We start from the raw sequence: 26,395 nt of genomic DNA on the forward strand, positions 1-26,395 counted from the left end.
GCTATTGCACAAAAATACACCAACAATGCTCTATATAGGCATGTTGTAATATGTTTTTAATATCTTAAAAAAAATGTCAGAACTTATATTTTTGTGTTTGTTGAAATATGACATTACGAGTCAAGTTATGTTGCAATATGGTATGCTATTGCACAAAAAGACACCAACAATGCTCTATATAGGCATGCTGTAATATGTACTGACTCTAAGAAGATTTTTATGTTAGACTGTGTTCATTTTAATCAAAATGGTGGCAATTTAGAATCTTTACTGGAATAGAATGAATTTTTATGGCAACTTGGAATAAACAGCAACTGCTGCTCTGGTTTGAATAATCATATCAGTGTCAATGGCATATTTATATCTTTATATAATTGTATCAGTACTATATTAAATGAAGACTTCTTAGATAAGGAAAAAGTTTATAATGTTCTAGTATCTTAAAATGTCAGAACTTATATTTTTGTGTTTGTTGAAATATGACATTAAGAGTCAGGTTATGTTGCAATGTGACATCTGATTGCTATTTAAATCAAGAAATTTATGGGAATTTTTTTTTTTTGTTACTTGTGATGGATTAAAGTGCTAACAACTACAATTGTTTTTTACTAATTTTCCATTTTATCTTGGATACAATTTGTAGTGCTACTGTGCTCTGACATTACATATTGCTGCTGCCAGCTGCACAGGGTCGAAACTGAAAAGGATTGTAAGACCATTTCACTCACCTGGTCAACAAACAAGCAAACAACCAAACAATAAATAAGTAAACAAACATAAATAAAACTAAGTGCCATTGTCAAGTAGTCCATAAGCTCTGCACCTTTTTATAGACCAACAAACTGTACTCTTCTGTTTTCTCTTTCTGGCTTTGTTCTTGTAATGATGGCGTTGGCAAATCAGTGGGTAGGCTGTGGGGTTTTGTCCTCGACTGACTCCTTGTCATTTCTCGATCAATTGTCTACAGCATAAAGATAATAATAGAAAATAGTCAGGAGATCATATCTGAAACAGGCACACATAAATAATTTCATAAATATTTATTAAACCAATAACAATTTCTGCACTGCTAGCAGTCACTATGTATGTATATGTCTCCGTAAACATGACAAAATGGTGTTAGAATTCACATTTGGCACACGTATTAGCCTATGTCAGCATTGTCTTGTACCAGCTAAGAATCAATGATGGTATTGTTCTTTTATACATTCTGCAACCTACCGCTTGATTCATGTACTTTAGAGCCATTGCAAGGACAGGACAAAGATTATGTTGCCCCAGACACCTCCTTGTAGGTAGCACTGTGCAGTAAGCATTGCTTGAAAAAGAAAAGGTCTGACAGCTTACAGCATGTCACTAAGTGACCAGAGCTGCAATTGCTTATAAACAGAAGATTGGTGTTCAATGGGTGTGTTACCAGGGTGCTAAACCAAACTTTTGCACCTCTAACAAGGTGAGTTTTAACACAGGGAGCCTAATGTGCCAGGCACATTAGGCAGAACTTATATTTTTGTGTTTGTTGAAATATGACATTAAGAGTCAAGTTATGTTGCAATATGGTATGCTATTGCACAAAAAGACTCCAACAATGCTCTATACAGGCATGCTGTAATATGTACAGACTCTAAGAAGATTTTTATGTTAGACTGTGTTCATTTTAATCAAAATGGTGGCAATTTAGAATCTTTACTGGAATAGAATGAATTTTTATGGCAACTTGGATTAAACAGCAACTGCTGCTCTGGTTTGAATAATCATATCAGTATCAATGGCATATTTATATCTTCATATAATTGTATCAGTACTATATTAAACGAAGACTTCTTAGATAAGGAAAAAGTTTATAATGTTCTAATATCTTAAAATGTCAGAACTTATATTTTTGTGTTTGTTGAAATATGACATTAAGAGTCAGGTTATGTTGCAATGTGACATCTGATTGCTATTTAAATCAAGAAATTTATGGGAATTTTTTTTTTTTTTTTTTTGTTAATTGTGGTGGATTAAAGTGCTAACAACTACAATTGTTTTTTACTAATTTTCCATTTTATCTTGGATACAATTTGTAGTGCTGCTGTGCTCTGACATTACATATTGCTGCTGCCAGCTGCACGGGGTCGAAACTGAAAAGGATTGTAAGACCATTTCACTCACCTGGTCAACAAACAAGCAAACAATCAAATGATAAATAAGTAAACAAACATAAATAAAACTAAATGCCATTGTCAAGTAGTCCATAAGCTCTGCACCTTTTCATTGAGCAACAAACTGTACTCTTCTGTTTTCTCTTTCTGGCTTTGTTCTTGTAATGATGGCGTTGGCAAATCAGTGGGTAGGCTGTGGGGTTTTGTCCTCAACTGACTCCTTGTCATTTCTCGATCAACTGCCTACAACATAAAGATAATAATAGAAAATAGTCAGGAGATCATATCTGAAACAGGCACACATAAATAATTTCATAAATATTTATTAAACCAATAACAATTTCTGCACTGCCAGCAGTCACTATGTATGTATATGTCTCCGTAAACATGACAAAATGGTGTTAGAATTCACATTTGGCACACGTATTAGCCTATGTCAGCATTGTCTTGTACCAGCTAAGAATCAATGATGGTATTGTTCTTTTATACATTCTGCAACCTACCGCTTGATTCATGTACTTTAGAGCCATTGCAAGGACAGGACAAAGATTATGTTGCCCCAGACACCTCCTTGTAGGTAGCACTGTGCAGTAAGCATTGCTTGAAAAAGAAAAGGTCTGACAGCTTACAGCATGTCACTAAGTGACCAGAGCTGCAATTGCTTATAAACAGAAGATTGGTGTTCAATGGGTGTGTAACCAGGGTGCTAAACCAAACTTTTGCACCTCTAACAAGGTGAGTTTTAACACAGGGAGCATAATGTGGATTATTTCTTTTAAACTATTTGCAAAGGTCAATACAAACATTTATTACTTAATCTCAGTCACTAGTGGCACATTATAAATAAACTATAGGTCCCTTTATTTGTTCTGATCAGTAAAGGCTTTGGCAAGTGGGGCAGCATATTTCTGATATTATAAAGAGGACTTTTGCCCCTTTATCACATGGCAGTTTGGAGTTGGTTTCAACAGCATTTATTAGTTTAAAACAGAAAGAATACCTTTGAATCAGTGAAGCAGTTATTACCACAAGACATGGTCAGGGAGTTTGGAGTCCCTATATTGTTTTCTGGCTTGTTAAATGTATGTAGATGACTGCAGAATTTACTGCAGGATAGCAGAGCTGACATTTGTGGGGCTTCCTATGGACAGGATGTCTAAGCAGGGTAATCATCTCTCCCCCTGGTCATTTCATCTCTTGTTTTATCACTTTCTCTAGAGGAAAGGTCTAGTGCAAAACAGAAGAGCTTAAGCTTGGGTGGGATTCTCTTTTTTTACCATATTCACTTTTTTATTTTACTTACTCTTTTATTTATTATAACATGATTATACATTTTGGCTCAAATGCCAATCCACAGCCTATCACAACTCATACTCTTACAGAATGACAAAATAAAGCTTCTTCTGAAACAAGAATAGCTCTAGTCAAAAAAAGTTCTCCAAAAACTTACACCCTACCAAGCATTTACTTAAACATCTTCACAAAGCTAACTATAATACAAGAACAAATGTTAGGTCTCAGTAATTGCAAACAGACCCATTTTTCTCTTTTTTAACCATTTCATCCAACATAAATAAATATCTCACCTGTCCTCTAAAACCATTAGCTAAAACCTCTCCTTAAAGCTTCAGAGACAATAAGGAGAAAATTCTATTGCTTAATGAATAACCTTTACATCATCCACTGGTGAAGGGACATTCTTCAGTTTACTTCCTGTTCGCTGGAGATTACTCCTTCTAGAACTAGGAAAGGAACAATCCCTACCAGGTCTTGAAATAAGAAAAAAAGTACAAGAACATCTTTCTGAAAACATAAGCAAATATTTCAGAGACGCTAGGTAACCTAAATGCATATTTTATGTATAATACCTTAAACACGCTGGATAACCTAAAAAACTTGTACTACACCTACAAGTACTGCTGCTCACTGACTTTAGTTATGTCCTTCTCGTGGTTCTTGTGGAATATATTATTTTGTAGTGCACCTACATGTACTGCTGCTCACTGACTTTAGTTATGTCCTTCTCGTGGTTCTTGTGAAATATATTATTTTGTAGTGCACCTACATGTACTGCTGCTCACTGACTTTAGTTATGTCCTTCTCGTGGTTCTTGTGAAATATATTATTTTGTAGTGCACCTTCATGTACTGCTGCTCACTGACTTTAGTTATGTCCTTCTCGTGGTTCTTGTGGAATATATTATTTTGTAGTGCACCTACATGTACTGCTGCTCACTGACTTTAGTTATGTCCTTCTCGTGGTTCTTGTGAAATATATTATTTTGTAGTGCACCTACATGTACTGCTGCTCACTGACTTTAGTTATGTCCTTCTCGTGGTTCTTGTGAAATATATTATTTTGTAGTGCACCTTCATGTACTGCTGCTCACTGACTTTAGTTATGTCCTTCTCGTGGTTCTTGTGAAATATATTATTTTGTAGTGCACCTACATGTACTGCTGCTCACTGACTTTAGTTATGTCCTTCTCATGGTTCTTGTGAAATATATTATTTTGCAGTGCACCTACATGTACTGCTGCTCACTGACTTTAGTTATGTCCTTCTCGTGGTTCTTGTGAAATATATTATTTTGCAGTGCACCTACATGTACTGCTGCTCACTGACTTTAGTTATGTCCTTCTCGTGGTTCTTGTGAAATATATTATTTTGTAGTGCACCTACATATAAAACTGAACTATTTTATCTGGGTCTAGTCACGTATTGCTATCTAACGCTCTATAATTTGATTAGCTCTACATTATTTGTAAATGTATTTGTTCTTTGCTATCTTGAGCCAGCTGCTTAGTTTTGTTAAGTCTACATTATTTATACATTTTCTTCTTTTCAAGCCAGGGTCATGATGAAACAGTACCCCGGGACAGCCAGTTAAAGAATAAAAATAAATAAGTGAAAAACATCGACTGAGATTCAGGAAGGTACCCTGACATGTGAATGGAGGTGTACATGTCGCTGTACCTTTTCCTGATTCAGCAACTGTCCCAACATGGTGCTGCAGAATCCTCTTCCATGAAGATGTACAGCACCACTTAGGGATGACCAGTCATGCTGAATACTTAATGTGGCATTCTGGGAAACGCATATGCTAATTAAGAATACTCTTCCATGAAGATGTACAGCACCACTTAGGGATGACCCTGCAGTCATGCTGAATACTAATGAGGCATTCTGGGAGACACATATGCTAATTAAGAATCCCCTTCCATGAAGATGTACAGCACCATTTAGGGATGACCCTGCAGTCATGCTGAATACTAATGAGGCATTCTGGGAGATGCATATGCTAATTAAGAATCCTCTTCCATGAAGATGTACAGCACCACTTAGGGATGACCCTGCAGTCATGCTGAATACTAATGAGGCATTCTGGGAGACGCATATGCTAATTAATCATGTGCTCTCTCCCTGGGACCATCTTGGGGAAGGCATCTACATGACTGAATAATTCAAGAAATTGTTCAGCTGTGTAGATCAGCACTGACAACCCCCATGTTCCATGTTGTGGTACAGAACACAACCAAAAGGCCGTGTTAAACCATCTGCCACTAGTATGGTAGTGGGATTGTGGTCGTGGGGGGTGGAACCACTAGACACCAGGGAATACTTTAAGTAAGTGCTGTAATAACACACTCAGCAAAACAGGGATTGGGGTTGGGGGAACCAGTAAACACCAAGGAATACTTAAAACAAGTATTGTAACAGAACCTATGGCACAATGGGGATCAGGGGTGGCGGGAATCACTAGACACCAGGGAATAGTTAAAGCAAGTGCCATAATGGCACTGAGATCATAGTAGGACTTGGAGAAGTGGGTAGAACCACTAAGCCACCAGGCATTGCTCTTACATGTAAATGGCATAACAGCATTAACAGCTGCACAGGGATGGGGGATATTCTCTAGATATCCAGGGAATCACAGATAGATGCCATAATGGCACTTTGACTATTACAAGGATGGGAAGAAACCCAGGAGATCAGACAGGTTAGGGACAGGTACAGGGACTCTGTGTGTGTGTGTGTGTGTGTGTGTGTGTGTGTGTGTGTGTGTGTGTGTGTGTGTGTGTGTGTGTGTGTGTGTACTTATGCATGCGGGAGAATGCCAGAGAGCAATGCCACTGCCCACATGATCAGCAATTCAATACCATGTAATTATCTGCATGTTGAGATGGTAAATGCAGTTCAGGGACATGCAAATTAACCAATAATGAAGTCACAGATTCACAGATTAGTACTAGGCTAACTGCCCTTGTGGACCATTTTAAGTCTAGCCATTTACCCAATGTGAAAATCAAACCCTGCACCTTGTGGCTGTAAGGCAAACACCTTAACCATTACGCCAATCATGTCTATGTATCTCAAATTGTCATGTTCTGGGAAAGGGACATTTTTAGCACATGACATACGTCTTGTGTTGGGCCCTTTAATGAATCCCCATGATTCTTTATAGCAATGACATAAATATTTTTTCTTAGGCAGTAACTGACTTGTCAAACCTTGGAATAAGGTACAAAACAATACATTATTCCAAGTAGCTAAGTGTTACATAATTTGAATTCAATACACCCATCTATCACAACAAGATAGGGGAACAGGAAATTCATCCCTGGTTTGGCACCTATGTCTCTGATGGACACAGGCAACCTCTAAATGGTTCATCTCCTAGGCCCCTGCTTGTAAATGTTTAATCTCCCATACCCCTACTTATACTTATCAAGGGTATCAGAACTTGTCAAAGATTTGAGATGCATGGCTAGGCTTGTGGTTGTTAGCCTAGTAAACACCTATGAACCTATGAACCTATAAACAGGATCACCTCAAATTTTTCAAACAGGTTTCCTCCATCTAAACATTGTCTCCATACTACTAGAGTAATCAGAAATGGCACAGCTCAACTGAATTCAGTTTATTCAGCAAGATGATAAGGAATCTATAATGGGAGGAACGTCACAACTGTGTCTTCACTTCTAATAAATGGTAATATAAATTCTGAGGCTCACAAACTGTGGCTGGTTTGAACAGGTTTCATATGGTATTCTATTACTGGGTGTTGATTTGCCAGTAAAACATGGAACAGTGAACCCCACCCCAGGAAGAAGATGAATTCAGTAGAAAAGGTACATTAAGGGACAACATAATAAATCTTAATAGCAAAAGCTTGAGCTATAATGCTGTATACAGAAAGTTTAATTTCTCATTACATGTTCATAAATACTTTTCAAAGCCTGACTAAATACAGATGACCAGGAAATGTATAGGAATGATAAAGGAGATGCGGGTTTGAACAAGTGAAGTTTTGCACCGTGCTCTACTAATTGTAAAATTAAATTTATAGCCTTCTGACATTTCTAATAGTTGAAAATGTAATACTGAGTTACTGGGGTGCAGAAAATCCAATAGCTGGCTTTCAGAAAAAGGCTATTGCAAGAATAAATGACAACCAGTCCCCCAGCATCTAACCTCCACTCTTACAGAATACCTTGGGCTTCGGACCAGTTGTTTTGCACTGAGAGGGTTTGTGGTCTGCACTGTAGTGGCAGAACAGGTAGCTTACATCCTTCTAGGTTGGGAACTGCTGATTGAGGGCTCAGTGTCTGTTATTCTAAAAGTGTATTAATTCTGGTTTAAGCACTTGGGCTTTCAGGCCAGTTATTTTACATTAAGAGGGTTCGTGGTCTGCACTCTTGTGGGAGGAGAGGCTGGACTCTGCCCTTCTGAGCTGGGAATTTCTGGTTAAAGACTTATAGTGCATGCATATCTGAACTGCTTCTTACTGAAGTTGGTGCGCCTTGTTTGCTGTGGCATAGATTGGATTCGGGCCTGCTGGATCTAGCTTTGTTTGTGTAACTTGAGCACTAATCCAGGCATTTTCTAAAGTATTCAATTGTATTTATTACTGCTTGGTAGTAACTTGATTAAAGTGTAGCTATCATTCTAAGTCTTTTGGATTAAGCACTTGGGCTTCAGACCAGTTGTTTTACATTAGGAAGGTTTGTGGCATGCACTGTGGTGGCAGGACAGGTAGCTTTCATCCTTCTAAGTTGGGAACTGCTGACTGAGAGCCCAGTGTCTGTTATTCTTAAAGTGTATTAGTTCTGGTTTAAGCACTTGGGCTTTAGGCCAGTTATTTTACATTAAGAAGGTTTGTGGTCTGCACTCTTGTGGGAGAAGAGGCTGGACTCTGCCCTTCTGAGCTGTGAATTTCTGGTTAAAGGTTTATAGTGCCTGAATATTTGAACTGTATCTTACTGAAATTGGTACACCTTGTTTGCTGTAGCATAGACTAGATCCAGGCCTGCTGAATCTAGCTTTGTTTATATGCTTGTTGTTTGTTTGCTTGTTATTTCCATGGAACGCTAATTCCACCTAATACGGCTTCTCAGCTTCTGTGGATCACTAGTGATATCTGCATTGCTTACTGTACTTATTTCCTTGTTTCACTTGAAAGAAAGTTACTGTTTGTCGTTTTGCATTTAAGTTACCTGTAACACATTGCACTTAAGTTACCTGGCACTTGCTCACTAAAGCAATTATATAAGTCAGCACTAAAAATTAAAAGCACTACACCCTCACTCCCCACTGGCCCTGGTTTTCAATTATTAAGGAATTCCCAATATTATTCTAGCATGTCCAAAGGTCAGTTGTCAATCTCCTCTCCGGTCCAGCTGGTGAATCTGGGAATCTTGAGGCAGTGTTACAACTGCCTCATGTACACAGACAACCCTCACCTCCTCCCAACAAATTCCAACACATGTGAGAGATGCAACCATATAGCCAAACTGGAGGCTAAGCTCTCTCAACTCAGTACTGGCATAACCAGTCAGGAGGAGAAAGAAACCACACTCACTACAATTCCAGTCTCACAGAGGCCTACCACGACAGCAAACCAAACACATAATCACACAAAAACATACTCAGAGGCTCTAAATAAAGATCTGCTGAAGCAGCAGAGACCTCCAAAGCACACACCCAAGTAGCAGCTACCCCAAAACAAAACACGTGCAACACATATCTCACAAAGCCAGTGTGCCGAACAGTCACAGCCCTTAAGACTAAACAACACACCTGATACACTTGTAATAGGTGACTCTATCATCAGGCACACTGACGTTCCGCTCACCAGGCTGAACAAGGAGAGGGTCACGGTGAGCAGCCTGTCGGGTGCTAGGATCTGCCACATAACACAAGCACTCAGGTCACTCCAAGCTAAGTACAAATATGACTCAGTCATTGTCCATGCTGGTGTGAATGACCTGAGACGTACCTCCCTGGACTACATGAAAAGAGACATAAAGGAGCTCTCTGAGCATGTAGCCCAGGCCGGTATGACCCTGACCTTGAGTAGCATCTTACCCTCACCAAGAATGATGCCACAATATGAAGACAAGATGATCAATTTCAACAACTGGCTTAAGTACTGGTGTCATTCAAAGGGGATCCAATGCCTGTCAGCTTGGGATGATATGCTCGACAAGCCACGATGCTTCGCTAGGGACGGCTTGCACCTGTCACCCCTGGGCTTTCGGATATTGGCAAAGGCTCTTGTTACCCCCATAGTGCCGTTTTTAGGCAAGGCTCAAAAGACAAACCCACCTCCATAGGTATCACGAGGGATAAGAAACTAAGAGTAATGCTACTCAACGCCAGAAGTCTAAACCTCAAGATGCACGCACGCAAAACTCTCCTTAGCACGGAGAACATCGATATCTGTGCAGTAACAGAAACCTGGTTCAGGGGTCCCGAGAGCACCCCAGCACTACCAGGTTATACCTCATACCATGCTTTTCGCCCCAAAACTTGGACCGAACCACAAAGGAGGGGAGTATCGATATTCATCAAAGATACCCACACCTCCAGGTTGGTGGCAAAGCACGAAGCATCAGAGACTATCCATGTGCAACTAACAGTGGGTAAAACTGCCTTCCAGTTTATAGCCTGCTACAGACCACCCTCCCAAACCCAGGAACCGCACTCGGCCTTCCTGAGAACACTGGAAAATATGAAGGTCTCTCCAAACACCATTATATTGGGCGACTTCAACTACCCAAACATAGACTGGGAGCATTACTCTAGCTCCAACACCCTAGCCCAAAGGTTCCTAGAATTTTTAAACTCAAATGCTATGGAACAACTTGTTACCACTCCCACAAGAGGGGAAAACATACTGGACCTGATCATCACCAACATGGGGACTCTATGCTCCAGACCAGAAGTGTATCCCTCACTGGTAAGATCAGACCATAAACTAATCTCACTGGATATTCACATCCCGACCCCACAGTGAAAAACTTCTCTAAAGCAAATTTCACACTCCTCAAAACTGAGGTGGAATCCTTCAAAGCCCCCGGGCCTGTGGAAAATACGGCCCAGACAGCAGAATCCTTTATAAACGCATTCTATGAACACCTTCAGGAATGCATGGATCATGCGATCCCAAATAAAACCAAGACCCAATCCTCCAAAGGCAGATGTCCTGTCTGGTGGACCCCAGCCATAAACAAACTATACAATAGAAGGAGGAAGCTACTAAATGATAGAGCAAAATCCCAAAAAGGGAAGGCATCACTGATCAGTATTAGCAAAAAACTATGGGCACACATAAAATTGTCTAAGGCCAGCTTCGAGAGAAAAATTGCATAGGACACTAAGGATAATCACAAGGCTTTCTTTAGTTATGTTAGGAACCTGGGTGGTAATTCCCAGATATGCTCAGAATTAGTCCAAAATGACAAAAAATACACCAAACCCACAGACATTGCCAGCATCCTAGCTGACAGGTTCAGCGCAAACTTCTCCCCCCCCCCACCAAAAGGGCAAATATCTATCCCAGCAGAGTGCTGCCCCCCTGACATCTCAGATGCTCAGGTAAGAGCCACCCTCTCCAAAGCAAAAAACACAGCATCAATGGGACCAGACGGTGTCCCAGGCTGCATCCTACATGAACTCCAAGAAGAGCTAAACCCAAACATAAAACTACTGTTCAATCTCAACCTTACTACAGGATATGTGCCCAAAGAGTGGCATACAGCTACAGTGGTCCCTGTCCATAAAGGTGGTGCCTCAACGGATCCTGGAAACTATTGCCCCATAAGCCTGACTAGCTTGGTCTGCAAAGCTATAGAAAGGATCATCATGGACCTCATAAATAAAGATATTGGGGACCTACAAACACTGGATCCTACCCAGTTCGGCTTTGTTAAGGGCAGATCCTGCCTCTTAAACCTGGTTGATTTCTTTGAAACAGTCACCAAGGCCATTGATGAGGGGAAGGTGGTCCACACAGCCTACCTGGACCTCGCAAAAGCCTTCGATACAATACCCCACTTGGGCATTATAGATAAGCTCACCAGCTTAAATATAAACCCCTATGTCACTAGATGGATTGCAAATTGGCTCAAGGACAGAACCCACATGGTTAGAATTGCTGGAGCCATGTCAGACTACAAAGCAGTTACAAGTGGTGTCCCACAAGACTCAGTCCTGGGACCTCTCTTGTTCGGTACATATTTCTCAGAGGTACAGGCCAAAACGGAAGGACTGTGGCTGACCATGTTCGCAGATGACTGCAAACTGGGCGTCATAATCAACTCTCCAGCCGACACAAGCATCCTCCAAAAGGGCCTCATAGAAACAGACAACTGGTGCCAGAGCCATGGCCTCAAGCTAAATGCCAAAAAGTGTATAGTCATCCCCTTTTGCAAAAACAAAGTGCCCACAAATTACCACATAGGTGGTAATCCATTAAGTACAGAAGAAGTAATTAAGGACCTGGGGACCCAAGTTGATAGCAATCTCTCATTTGACAACCACATGGCCAAAGTGGTTAGAAAAACATTTTATATAGCCCACCTAATCATGAAGGGATTCACATCTAGATCAGGGGACGTCATTGTGCCTCTTCCCTCATCCCTCATCAGGCCCATAATTGAGTACAATGCCTCTTTTGGGATGTACCTTACCAAACACCTGCAGCAACTGGAAAGACCCCAAAAGTACCTCAACAAGAGGATCAAAGGGCTCAAACAGATGCCATATGCTGCCCGGTTAAAGAAACTCCAGCTCTACTCAGTGGCATACCGCCTGTTCAGAGGCGATCTGTGCCTGACGTATAAAGCCATGTCCAACCCGGAATTAATGGACATGCTGCACCTCAGAAAATCCAAATCCCATTGAGCTACGCGCTCGAGAGACTTGAACCTCAGCACTGAAATAAATAGGACATGCTGAAGGGACAGATTCATAACCCAGAGGCTCCCTTCACTCTGGAATAAAATCCCAGTCCAGGTTAGGCAGAGTCCCTCATTGACTCTCTTCAAGAGGAATCTTGATGAGTGGATGGGAGATCGTAGGTTTACCCCGGGTATCACTTCTGTGTCACTGTTAGACAGAGGCACACTATAATAACCTCGAAAAAGGGCATAGCAAAATAAATTTAAAATGGGTGGCGAAAGACAAACACATTCTGGCTAGGCTTATAAATGCCCTAGGGCAGATAGCCTAGTATGAACGTATGAACCTATGAACCTATAAAAAGTAATGTATCACACAAGACAGTTTTCAGAAGTCAGAGATTTACATGGTTTTAGTACAATGACAATTGCTTAAACTACAACATTTCTAACAGTAGAAAATTCAGGATGTATCACATATGAAACAGATGTCCCTTTAGAATGATGACAGAGAAGTATTAAAATGGTAGGTCCTGAAGAACAAGAACCGTAACTGACAAATGTATCCTACATTTTTAAGCTAAGTAGCAACAGACTGCTAAACATTTTCAAAATGGCTTTGGCCTTATTATTGAGTATTTTAGGCCACTAGAGTCCTCTTATACAAGAAATGATATCTCTAAATGGTTTGACATATGCTAGCAAAATTTTTTCCCTTCTGAACCATTTGTTGTGGCGAAGGTGCCCGTATATTTTAGTGAAACTATGAGCTACACTGGGTAAGGCTACCAAAGACAGAGAAGTCATGTCAGAGAGTTCAGACAAATATGGTCCAGTGGTGAAAGTAATGGCAAACCATTCCAGTATTATTGCCAAGAAAACTCTACTGAGTACTTACTTACTTAATTTATTTATTCATTCTTTCACTAAAATTTGTTAACCATGGTAGAACATTGCTGACAAATGACCAACATCAGTCTCAGTGTGGGAAGGCAATAAAGTCTGACAAGCACAGAGATGTACCGCAAGAGGAAAAGTATATATAAATATACAATTTTTGAGAATATACAGGCGTTATATTCAGTAACAGAGATAAACCCACATGTATGCAACTTCTGTTGAGTCAGCGAGACAGATGAGTGGGGCTATACAACATACATTGCATTATCACATGCAATTATATGCAAAATAATATTTTTAACTGAGGGTTACTTACATCGCTAAGACTCCTTATAATGCAGACACAGAGTTTGAAGTACATTAGCAGTGCATTAGTATGACAAAAGCTTTAAGTACTGAGGGGTTAAATCAGAGAAAGTAGGGAAGGTATCACTAAGCGGTAGTTTATTGTTTGATTAGGTGATGTGCTTTCAGACATTACACTGACATTTTACATTTTCAGGAGGTACGTTTTCAGCAGAAAATGGAGCTTTGAGTAACTAGTTGTGTCTTTAAGTGAGACTGGTATGGATTCCAAGTTTTGGGGCCTAGTATACAGAAGCACTGATTTGTGTATTGTAGTTTAGTTTGAGGGACCTATAATGAGGGAGCAGAACAGTTAAGGTTTATAAGGTAGTAGTATATATTATTGCATACAGAATATATTGTTGTTTCACTACTATCATTCTGCAACTAGAACTCAACTGTATTAATAGTGGAGTTTATCCTGCATGTATAACTTCTTGTTACTATATTCTTGTAAGTATATCTGTTTGTGCAATTTTTCGAAATTTCTTACCTGTATATGGAGCTTTTCTCCTCGGGTTTCCACTGAAAATGGGCCTCTGGCTGAGTTGCACTAACTCGTTCAACAAATTACAATAAATAAAAATAAAATAGTAGGTTAGGGAGACTTATTAGTCTGGAAGCCAGTGGAAAGAAAATTTAGTTTTGTAGCAGTATGAACAGTTATGATCTGAGAAGGCAGTCTGCCTTTTGTTTGACAGGAAGACATTTTGCTATTCAGAATGTTTTTCCACGTTGTTCCTTTTTTGGTGAGTGTGTGATGACCCTGTTTATTTTAGCATTTTAGCACTGAGTAACTGAATGAGAGTATGATTTTGTTTTGAGGCATGTTCTAAAAGGGAAGGGTGTATTCTGCATGGGATAGTAACATGTCTTTTCCTGTTGCAAATCTGGAGGATATTTTGGGGGGAGGTGTTAGCCCAGAAAAGCAGTGAGTTTATTTTCTTGTATTGTATGAGCGTAGTGAGAAAATAAGAGAAAGATCTAGTCAGAGTCCCAGTTATTTAGATGCTTTGGTGTTTTCAGTAGTGGCATTGCTGTGGTCAGTTATTTGTAGTGTGGAGGTAACTTTGCTTACTTTTTGTTTTGTCCTGAAGAACATGTTTTTTTTTTTTTTGGATGGATTGAGTATACATTTATTGTTATTGATCCAGGGAATCAGGTGGAGGAAGTCCAATTAAAGTTGTTTTTATAAAGTTGTGAAGGATTTTTTTTCTGAGTGATATAGTACTGTGTCATTAGTAAGAGTAGAAGGTGAGGAAGATCCAGAGGACGTTTGTTGATAAATATTGAGAAAAGGAGTAAGGCAAGAATGGACCTTTGTGGACACTTTGTTACAGAATCGCTGATAGTGTGTGAGAGAGAGAGAGAGAGAGACAGAGAGAGAGAAAGAGAGAGCGGAAAACATTTTAACATACAAGCGTTGATTAGGCAGCTTTGGAATCAAGACAGGGCATCTGGGCTAACGCCTATATCAAGCAGACTGTGTAGAAGTAGACTGCGATCTACTAAATCAAATGCCTTTGTCACACCAATAAAGATGGCACCAGTGAGATGTCCTTTGTCCATCCCTTGAAGGATATCATCAGTTAGGATCCATTGGGATTTTGAGATGCTCTGGCCAGACCAAAGCCCATGTTGTTTGTTAAAGCAAAGGTTATATAGCCTGATATATATATTTTGCTATAAATAAATTGTTCATTGATTTTTGCCAGAGTGGGAAGGATAGAGATTAGATGGTAGTCTATATCTTTACTGAGGTTGAATTGTTTTGGGATCATGTTTATTAAAGCAATATTCCATATGTTTGGCATGGTGTTTTGTGTTAGACATAGACTGAATGCATGCTGGGGGGATGCTGTGGTGTAATCCCTGCAGTAGTATATGAACCAAGGGAATATAGAGGGGTGGTTCTGGAGCTAGAGGTATGCTTGTCGTGGTCAGATAAGGTAGGGGTAGGATGCTGAATTCCAATAAGAGGTCTACTGGAAAGAATGTGTGTGGAGTTTTATAAGTTTTCTTTCTACCTGTGAATCTGTTTAACTTTTTTCAAAACTGTTTGGGGGGTGCTAATTAGGGAGTTTTGTGTTGACTTAGTTAAGTTTATGGCAGGTAATGGCTTGCTTTGAATGGTTTCTATGTTATACAATACATTTCATGTGCCTGTACGGTTGGCTGTCCACGAATGCCATGCACCATCCATGAGTTTTGCTAAAAACTTCAGTTCATTGGTTAACCAGTCATTGTGCAGAGTAATGGATAAGCTCACCAGTTTAGCCATGCAGTGGGTACTTGTTTGTGACCACAACAGTTAGTATACAGTGCATTACAGAACACAGAGGAGCGCATGTCTGCCTTGAATTTCTTTCTTTCAGTTTACAATTGGATGTTATGCTTTCTTATTGAAAAGTTCAGTTTTATTCACAAGTAATAACAATTTTCATTCTGATTTTCTAACAGCACAATATATTTAAGCAATAACCCATGCCTGGGTGTGGGTAATGCTGGATTTACCCACTGTTGGTGTGGTTTGGTCACGCGGGTGAAGCCCGAGTGGCCAAACAAAGACAACTGAGGGTAAATCCAGCATTACCACACCCAGGAAATGGAGATACTGCTATTGTTCACATTGATGACATTATTTAAGAAAAAAATACTTTACGCTTTTTAAATAATGGTACGTAATGCTCCCGCGGGTTGCCCCTTCCGCAGGCTTTGTCTGGTATTCATGCGTGCACGGATTCTGATGTACTCGCGCATGCATATGTTACCACACAGTACATCAGAGCTGTGTGTGAAAGCAATGGAGAACAAAAGATCTCTGTTGCTTTTTAAAAGGTGTCTCGCTATGTTAAAGGAGTTTAACACAGTGAGATAGCTTTAAAAAATGCAATGGAGAAAGGAAGATCTCCGTTGCTTTTTTTAAGCTATCTCGCTATGTTAAACCCATTTAACATAGTGAGATTACAGCAATGGAGCTCTCTTCCGCTCTCCGTTGCTGTAACAAAAAAAAGTAAAAGTATCGACTTATACTAATGGAAAAAGTCCGGGCGACCGGACCTTTTTCAATTAGTATAAGTCTGATTTACAACTGACACTCTGACCAATCAGCGTGCACATTTTGGAATATTAATGGGGTGTCATTGTATAATTATAATTAATACATTATGTGTTTAGCCAAAAAGGAAAATGTGAATACTTGCAATGAAATTAATCAGCAAGAATCTGAAATTATAGTTAAGTAATACTTTTGAAAGACAAACACAGTACAGTCTTAATGTAGTTCATGAAATGAACAAAACAAAAGTTTCAACTTGTTTTGTACACAAACATGCCCTGCTATGTTATGCCTCTTCACAGTAGCTCACCTCTATTGACAGCAAAGATGCTACCTAAATTGTCTACAAATAACAGGTTTGCGGATTTATTTTTCACACAAGATCACTTCAACCTCCCACCCTACAGTCAGTCAAATTCCTTTCTTTTAACCTCTTTCGATCAAGCTCAGGATCATTTATGTGTAATGAGTTGAAGAAGGCAGACATCAAGAAAATAAGAGTACATTACCCTACCCAGAATAACTACCTACTAACTGCGGTGGCATCAAGCGGAGGAAACTAGAGATTTTAGACTGTTTTTTAACTCTTTTCTCTCTCTTTCTCTCTCTTGCTCTCTCACACACACACACACACACACACACACACACACACACACACACACACACACACACACGTGCACACACACACATGTGCGCACACACACACACACACACACACACACACACACACACACACACACACACACACACACACACACACACTAATGGATTTTTCACTTGCTCAAAAGCTAAAGTTGTGTAAACAGCAGTTTGTTTTTCTGCTCAGGTTTTTAAGCTGGCAAACTAAGTCAGCTGAAACAGCCCATCTGTGAGCTCTCGAAGATAGCTGAAGTCCCTGCATACATTACGGATTCACTTTCAACATAGCTCTTAACTTCTTGCTCAAGAGTCACAGACGAAGGCAAGAGTGTTAACATGTAAGAGTGCGGTAGTCAATCTGTTTCTAAGTTTATTTACGTTTAAGTTACAAAGCCTCATTCCTGATATGTTTGCATGTAACAAAGCTGCTTGAACTAAACCCACGGATATTTGTCTGTTGTATGCTGACCTGATGAGCAACATGGTGTCAAAACTGGGATTAAGAGAACAAGTTCTTCAAGCCATGAGGTGCAGAGTTGAAGGTGAAGGCAGATTGAGCTGGTTGAGTGAAAAACAAAAAAGGCCAGAAATGAACTTAAGGTAACAAAAAACTTGCATAAATGATCATAGCCGGCCTTAGGCATAGGCCAACTAGGCAGCCGCCTAGGGCGCCGCTCTACTAGGGGCACCTTTCCAGCCTTTATTTGGTGTAGGTAGACCAGGATGGGGGTAGCGGGTGATGTGGTGGGGGCACCATGGAGTCCTTTTGCCTAGGGCACCACTTGACCTAAGGCCACTCTTATAAATGATTTATTTGGCAAAGAAAATTAAACTGAGCATTTGTAAGGCACAGAACACATTATTAGTCAAATGAGTAACACAAAACACATTATTAATCAAATGAAAGGCACAAAAGACATTATTAATTAAAATTTTTTGAAACTATGATATTTGATAAAACTAGCAGAGATATCCATATGGGGCTCAGAATTAATTTTGGTTTGCATAACAAGCATGTTTAAAGTAAAATGGGCACAAAAAAGTATAATGAGCATGATAAGAGATGAAAAAGTCATAATGAGGACAATAAAAAGGGCAAAATAAGCTTAAAGAGCAAGGTAACTGAATGTTTTTAGTAAAAGACTGTGTTTTGGGCACAAACTACTATTTCGCATTGACCAAAACCATTCAAAGCATAACTAGAGTTTTCAAAGTATCTCAGAGTGTGCAAAGTGTTTGCAGAGTGTGTGCTTTATTACAGTGCAATTATTTCAAAGAGCTTACTGTGAGCAAAGTACTGTTATATTGCAAAGTTCAGTCAAAGTACAGCCATTTAGTTTCTTGTGCTGTGTACATTTATTCACTGAGTGCCGCCATTTTGAAGTGTTTCTTACACTGTACAGAGTAATTTCACAAAGTACAGCCATTTTGAAAGGTTCTTATGCTGTGTACAGTTCATTTACAAAGTGCATTCATCTCGACGTGTTTCTGACTCTGAGCTTTTTCTGTTGTGTACAGTTTATTCACAAAGTACAGTCATTTCAAAGTATTTCTTACACTGATAAGGAGTGGTTTCACAAAGTACAGTGATTTCAAAGTATTCTTGTGGTACAAAGATTTATTCGGCAAAGTACAGTTATTTCAAAGAGTTTGTTGTATTACTGGGCATAATTACAAGTTCTGGCATATATATTTATGTGTGTATGTTTGTACATGATTTCAAGCACCTTCACTACTGTGTGTTGATATGGCAGAGGTATTTCACAGACGAAGTCCACTTATGTTCAATCATAATATAGCAGAGAATTGGAGAGTATTTGAGCAGGAATACAATATTTTCATACAAGCAGCTTTTTTTGACAAAGTTGCACGTACAAAGGCATTCATTTTGCTTAAGTCAGCTGGGTCAGAAGCCATTGAAAGAGAGCATTCATTTGTATATGCACCAACAGTATATGCAGGAGAGGGGGAAAGCTGCCATATTGTGCTACCGGCTGAATCAAGAGAGGCCCCTGAATGCCTGAAATGTAAATTTGGAGAAATATGCAACTCCCAGACACATTTTCTATTAGAGGGGCACTTATTTTTTTACAAGAGACCAAAAGCCAGATGAAGCTTTTGCAGTCTATATCACTGACTTGAGAAACAAGGCTAAAACATGCAGATATTGTGACTTGAAAGATGAGTTAATAAAGGACAGGCTTGTGTGTGGTGTTACTAATGCTGCAGTGAGAAAGATTTTGCTTCAAGAGAGTGATTTAACATTAAGCAAATCCACAGAGATTTATCAAATCCATGAGCTCACAGAAAAGCACACAAGTATGCTTGCAAGTGATAAGAGCATGGTTTCAACAGCCTCTAGAGCAAGCATAGACAGCATGCAGCATGTGGCAAGAAGAAATAAGCCTAAGCACATGGCAGTTGCAACCTCTGCAGGCTCCGCTACTAAAGCCCATAGGTTTCTAGCAAGTTCCAAGACTAGCTCAGTAAAACAGACATGCTCAGTGAAGTATAAGGTTGAGTCAGCAAAACCCACATCAAGTCTAATTAACTGTTGTAATTGTCATGCCAATCATGAGTCTAATAGCGAGAAGTGCTTGGCATTTGATCAGCAATGCCACAAGTGTAAAAAATGGAATCACTTTCAAAAATTTTGTAAATCAGGCAAGTACCACTCAGTTATTAAGAAAGGTCATTAAAAAAGCAAGTTGATCATGTAAAGAGCTGCAACCCTACTTTCTATGTAGATGGTGGAATAGTGGTTGGTGAAAGGGTTAAAGCAACAGATTTGTTGGTAAAGAATAAAGTATTTTGTACTGTCCTAATGAATGGCAAGCCCACAGAGCTCAAAGTAGACACTGGTTCAACGTGTAATATAATGTCAGGAGAAATATTTGCTAAAGTGAGGGCTGGTGAGCAATTTAATTTGGCCAATTGTGTGAAGCTTGTTGCTTATGGAGTTGAAGAGATTCAAACCAAAGGCTCAGTAGTGCTTTCATGCTATTCGGCTGGAAACAGTTACAGCTTGCAATTTTATGTAGTTGGAAGACCTGTGCAGTCATTACAGGATCTCAGAGACAGTTTGATAATGAAACTGCTTTCTTTTACCAAAGAAGTACATCATGTAAGCACATGTCCCAGTTTCAGCTTTACTAATGCTATTTTCTCAGAGTATGCTGATGTGTTCGATGACAAGTTAGGCAAACTTCCAGTTGTGTACTCCATGAAAGTAGACCCAGAGGTCAGTCCAGTGGTCAGACCAGCAAGGAGAGTTTCACTAGCTATGCAGGACAAAGTCAAGGTCCAGTTAGACAAAATGGTCGAGTAAAGTGTGATTTGTCCAGTCACAGAACCAACTGAGTGGGTGTCTTCTATGGCAGCTGCTCATAAGAAAAATTCAGATGAAATCAGAATATACATTGACCCAAGACACTTGAACAAGGCATTAATGAGACCTCATCATTCTATGCGTACAGGTGAAGAGATTGCTGCCCTTATGCCAAATGCCACTGTTTTTTTCTGCCTTAGATGCAAAGAGTTCATTTTGGCAAGTAATGCTTGATCACAAATCTTCGCTACTTGACTACATTCAGTACCCCATTTGGTAGATACCGCTTCCTCAGGATGCCTTTTAGAATAAATTCTACCAGAGAAATTCTTTCAGTGTGCAATGGAGCAATTTTTTTCAGGCTACCCATGTGCAATAATAGTTGATTTACTGGTTAGAGGCAATGGTGAAGCAGAGCATGACAGAAACCTCAGGAAAGTATTAGCAGAGCGGGTGAAGTGAATTTAAAGCTCAATCCTCTGAAATGCAAATTCAGACTACCAGGAGTTACTTATGTAGGCCATTTATTTACCATTACAGGCTTATAACCAGACCCTTCTAAACAAGCACCCATTCTAGAGATGCCAACTCCAAACAATGTCTAAGCATTTTCCTGGTATGGTTAACTACATGGGTAAATTTGTCCCTAACTTTAGTGCGTTATCAGCGCCTTTAAGACAGCTGGCACGCAAAAATGGTTGTGGTTAGAACAACGCCAGAGAGCATTTGATAACCTCAAAAAGCAAATTAGCCAACCCACCTACTATGATAATATGATGTCCACAAACCAGTAATTCTTTATTGTGATGCTTCAAAGTTCGGTCTTGGTGGAGTTATTCTTCAAGAGGGCAGACCTGTTGCCTATGCATCTAGAACTCTTACCCAGATTGAGATGCAGTATGCTCAAATTGAGAAGGAACTTTTGGCAATTGTGTTTGCATGTTCAAAGTTACATGATTATATTTATGGCCAAGCTATCCAGATAGAAACTGACCACCAACCTCTAGTCACAGTTTTAAAGAAGCCTATGCATTCAGCTCCAGGAAGATTTCAAAGAATGATGCTTACATTACAAAAGTATAATTTCAAAATGGTCTATACAAAAGGTAAACTTCTTTATCTGGCTGATACCTTATCCAGATCACCCAGAAATACCATGGAACATCACACACTAATGGATTTTTCACTTGCTCAAAAGCTAAAGTTGTGTAAACAGCGGTTTCATTTTGTGCTCAGGGTTTTAAGCTGGCAAACTAAGTCAGCTGAAACAGCCCATCTGTGAGCTCTCAAAGATAGCTGAAGTCCCTGCATACATTACAGATTCACTTTCAACATAGCTCTTAACTTCTTTGCTCAAGAGTCATAGACGAAGGCAAGAATATTGGAGGGCCAAAGGCCCAAAATCAGGGGTATTTTTAAATATTATTATTATAATTCAGTTAAAAAGTTAATAGAACAACAGATCTGGCATTAACATACATTTTCTAAACTATAAAAACATATATGTTTGACTAAGGATTGTCACACTCATTGTACGGTCACTGACAGTATGTAGCTTTGAAGTAGATGACATGATGGTAAGGAGGAGGATGGGCATCCTCTGTATCTGGGAGAGAGAATGGAAGGACAGTGCAGCAAAGCTACTTGACTTAGGATCAAGAGTCTACTTCTGAGGAGGATGACATATGAGAAATGTTGTGGAAATTGTGATGAGGGAGAGGCTTCAGAAGACAGTGACGGATGTAATGGCATCAAATGAAGAATATCAGTAGAAGCCAAAAAATTAGATAAAAGTGAAAAGAGTGGAAGAAATTAACAGTTTCAAGTATCTGGGAGGGGAGGTTGAAGAAAAAGGAAGTGTGAATGAGTAGGCCAAACCTGAAATCAGAGGGGGTTTAACAAACTGCCACAGAAGGTCAGGGGTAGTGTGTGACAGAAGAATGCCTAAGAAGCTGAAAAGTATGGTGTATAAAACAGAAATGCGACCAGTACTACCGTATGATACAGAAACCTGGGCAGTAAAGAAAGAGCAGTCGAGGAAGCTACAGGTGATAAAATTAAAGTGCCCGAGATGGGTGATAGGATGCAGACTGTGGGACATATGAAGAAATGAGGACATTGATGCAGACACCCAAGTAACTCCAATTGCAATAAAGGTCAAAGAGAACAGATTACTGTGGTCCAGGCACATGTGCAGGAAAGCAAAAGACAATTTAGTGAAGAAGATTTGGGACAGGCAGGATGAAGGCAAGAGGAAATAATGACATCCAGCAAAGAGATGGTTGGATTATGTGAGAGAAAACCTGCAACAGTCAGGCATGACTGTCGAAAAAGGTAGAAGAGTGGCACTGAGTCAAGAGAAAGATGGTGACAGTTGATGTGACACCCCAACCCCATATAGAACATGGGAAAAAAATGGGGTTGATGAAGATCATGAAGATGATACATTTTATGAACGACAAGACATGAAACTCTTAATGCCAGCATTACTGGCTGACTGTATTCCGTAGTAATTTACCTCATTTTATAAAGATAAGGCAAAAATGTGAGGAGAAACCATGTATGGTTGAGATACATGCTTTGCATATGTGGGATAACTATGATGGACCAAAAAAAAAAACACGAGTTCAGACTTCAGGTTGCAAAAGCAGTGAATGTTAATGCTTCTGGCAGGATGTGTAAACAGATGACTATTAAAAAAAGAGTAAAAATGTTTACAATCCACAGTAAACTGGCAGTTAAAACTAAAGGTTTATAGCTTTGCATGTCTAAATTAATCAAATTGTATCATGCCAATATTGACAGCAAGGCACTTAAAAAAGTTGACAGATGCATAATAAACATTTTGTAAGTTATTTAAGATGACATCATAATATCTTTTCTGTTAACAATATGACAAACTGTGGCCTATTTATTTATTAATTGGGGTAGTGGATGGATCCAAGATGCACTAATTTCACCCAGTGACCAGGATTATATCAGAATTGCAGTCTAAAGTTCTGGAAACATTTTATAATATATAACCAATGTATAATTTAAGATACACAAATGTTATAAGCCAGAAATTACAGCTCAGGAGTGTGCTTAATAAAAAAGCACCTATTGCAGTTAGTTGGGTGTTCTGTGGTTCCTTGAGTACCAGTTGATCAGAACTTAGATGATTGTGAATGGTCAAATTTGCTGCATGCTTGAAACCAGTATGCACTGTTTTGAGGAGTTTCTCCCTTGCTTTTTGTTATGTGACAGTGGAGTTATAATATATAAGTTCAGAAGGTGGGAGGGGCTTACTCTCCCACATGAGTGGGGGGCAGGGGATTTGCTCACCTGAAAAATTAAAGATTTCCCTGCTCTGTGCCATTCATCTGCACATTTGCTGACTTTATGAGCAGTTCTGGTTGAAGTTATTTTCAAACAACTGTGTCTCAGTTTTGCGTAATGGAACCCTTGGGCTATTATTTTAGTAAATGAGTTGTCAATTTGATATTGAACTTCATCTGTATTAATTCAACTGCAACAACAAGACATTCAGCTGCAAAAAGTAGCTAAGACTGACTCGACCCTGTCAGTCTGAAATAATGCAAAATGTACAGATTTTGTATTAACCAAATAGCAAACAAAAGAGCTTCAGACTATTTGGTAGGCAGCACTTTTTATAACCATATGAAGTGTTGCTGTTAACTGCTTAGAACAATATTTCATGATGTGTAAATGTGAAATGACTTAGGAGCTGATGCCAGGTACAATGACACATGCCAAACATTATAGTAATGCAATGCATCTTACCTTATAAGATTAAAAATATCAGGGATTTCTAAAAAGAGAATAAGGTATAAAACACTCTCTGGAATATCAGTCTACTCTGAAGGATATCATATTATCTCAGTCCTGATTTACAAGGCAGTACAGTCAGTACATGTCAAGGAACTGCCAAAGTAATATATTTCAACTTGCTCTTGCCAGAAACTATACCCTGTCTCCAATCTCACCTGTGATCAGTTTACTGTGATAATTTGCCCTCTGTTTTCATGTACCATTAATTTGTGGCTGTGACAACCAAAAATGAATAATAGCAATAGGTTAATGCACACATTATACTGAAACATAAAAAATGAAAGCAAATACAACTATCGCTGAAACAACAGTATTATTTTTGTTTCTCATTTCATAAAATGTACTAATGAAATGAATCAGAGTCAGATATCCTTTGTCATGCTGAACAAAAATATACAAATGTGTTGTGAACCCAAACAGCAAACAGCTGTGCACTCAAATGTCTATAAAAAGAATGTTAACTATATTTAGAAATAGACAGCCATACCTTTGTACTCATTAAAAATGTCACTGTAAATTTCTCAGAAAAATATGAAATGTTCATGCTTATACAATGCATTTCTTTTCAGGAATTCTAGAAGAAACAGTTCATGCATATCAAATGAATATTCCATAGGATTCACTTGTACTCTGAAGTGTCAGAATGTAACAAGTCATTGCTTACATCTGATGCACACATGGGCATCCACATAATTTTCTGGGCGGGGGGTGTTCTGTGAAATGTGAAGTTAAGGGGGAATTAAAGTAGCTTGGATGAGATATTAATACCTATAAAATCGGGCAACTTATTTTAATTTACTTTACCAATGTGAATTTCAACAGATAGGGTGGAAATAATTAAATGCTGCCAAGGGTCTGAAGGACAATGGACCTCCACAACTCACAGAGTTTCAGATGCTCTGCAATGCATTTTATAGTATTTTACTGATGCTTCTTCTCCATGTTTGTGACATACCCCTTGAAAGTTAATATAAATAACCAGCAGCACAGATAATAAGAAATAAATAAATTAAATAAATAAATAAAATATAAAGGCCAGAAATATAACATAATGTAAGAGTTTGGCTGAAAAATTATATTTTTATGTACTACTTATCTGTCTTGACATAAAGAGAGAAAGAAACATGTAGCACAGTACAAAGCTGTAGCTTGCTCATCTGGTACCCAATGCCATTCCATGATCTGGTGCCCCTCAACTATAAGATAAGAAAAAAAAAACATTCCTCCTTTTCCCAATGTGGTGCTCCTTTATTGTGTACTGAGTAACTAGAATCATTTTCCTTGATCTGTGGTTCTTAACTCTAAGTTGAGGAGCAAAAAAAGTCCTGTTTCAGGACTAATCATTTTACTCATAAAATTGCAGCAACCTATCTCACCCTAACTATGCTTCTGATGTAGTACATTAGTCTTCATTTCTATTAACAAGCTATCATATGACTTCCCACACCTACTAACAATCTTATATGCTGATCATAGACATACCTAGCCCTTACATTTCAACCAATCAACCATTCCTCTAGGAAGACCTTCACTCTCTAAGAATGGCTTATAAATTACAAATTATTATTCAAGCTGTCCAAAACCATGCCATGTCCAAAACCACGTTGTTTGTTACTTCTCAAAATATTCTCATTTCTCAAATGACATCCGCATTACAGACTTAACGCCAACAGTGAAATCAACGTCAGAAGTCTAAACCTAAAGATGCACGCACTCAAGGCACTCCTCAGTATGGAGCAAATCGATATCTGTGCAGTGACAGAAACCTGGTTCAAGGCTCTTGAGAGCACCCCAGCATTACCAGGATTCAACGCATATCATACTTTTTGGCCACAAAACTCGGACAATAGCACCAAGGGAGGGGGTGTATCTATCTTCATCAAGGACACCCACATCTCCAGATTAGTGGCATTGCATGAAACATCGGAAACAATTCATGTGCAACTAACAGTAGGCAAAACTGACTT

General features: G+C 39.1%; 1 protein-coding gene across 3 annotated transcripts in view; it reads right to left on the reverse strand.

Annotated features, from left to right (window-relative positions):
* The window catches only part of LOC122798604 (ubiquitin carboxyl-terminal hydrolase 47-like), a 766,891-nt gene that overhangs the window by 216,112 nt on the left and 524,384 nt on the right, over positions 1–26,395 (reverse strand). For all 3 annotated transcript variants that reach the window (XM_044067681.1, XM_044067680.1, XM_044067682.1), the window contains one exon: positions 2,250–2,387. In XM_044067681.1, the coding sequence (XP_043923616.1) occupies positions 2,250–2,387 (138 nt within the window). The remainder of the gene's footprint in view (positions 1–2,249; positions 2,388–26,395) is intronic.

Source organism: Protopterus annectens, chromosome 3.part1, assembly GCF_019279795.1.
Source record: "Protopterus annectens isolate FY-2018-M chromosome 3.part1, PAN1.0, whole genome shotgun sequence".
Classification (NCBI taxonomy): domain Eukaryota; kingdom Metazoa; phylum Chordata; order Ceratodontiformes; family Protopteridae; genus Protopterus; species Protopterus annectens.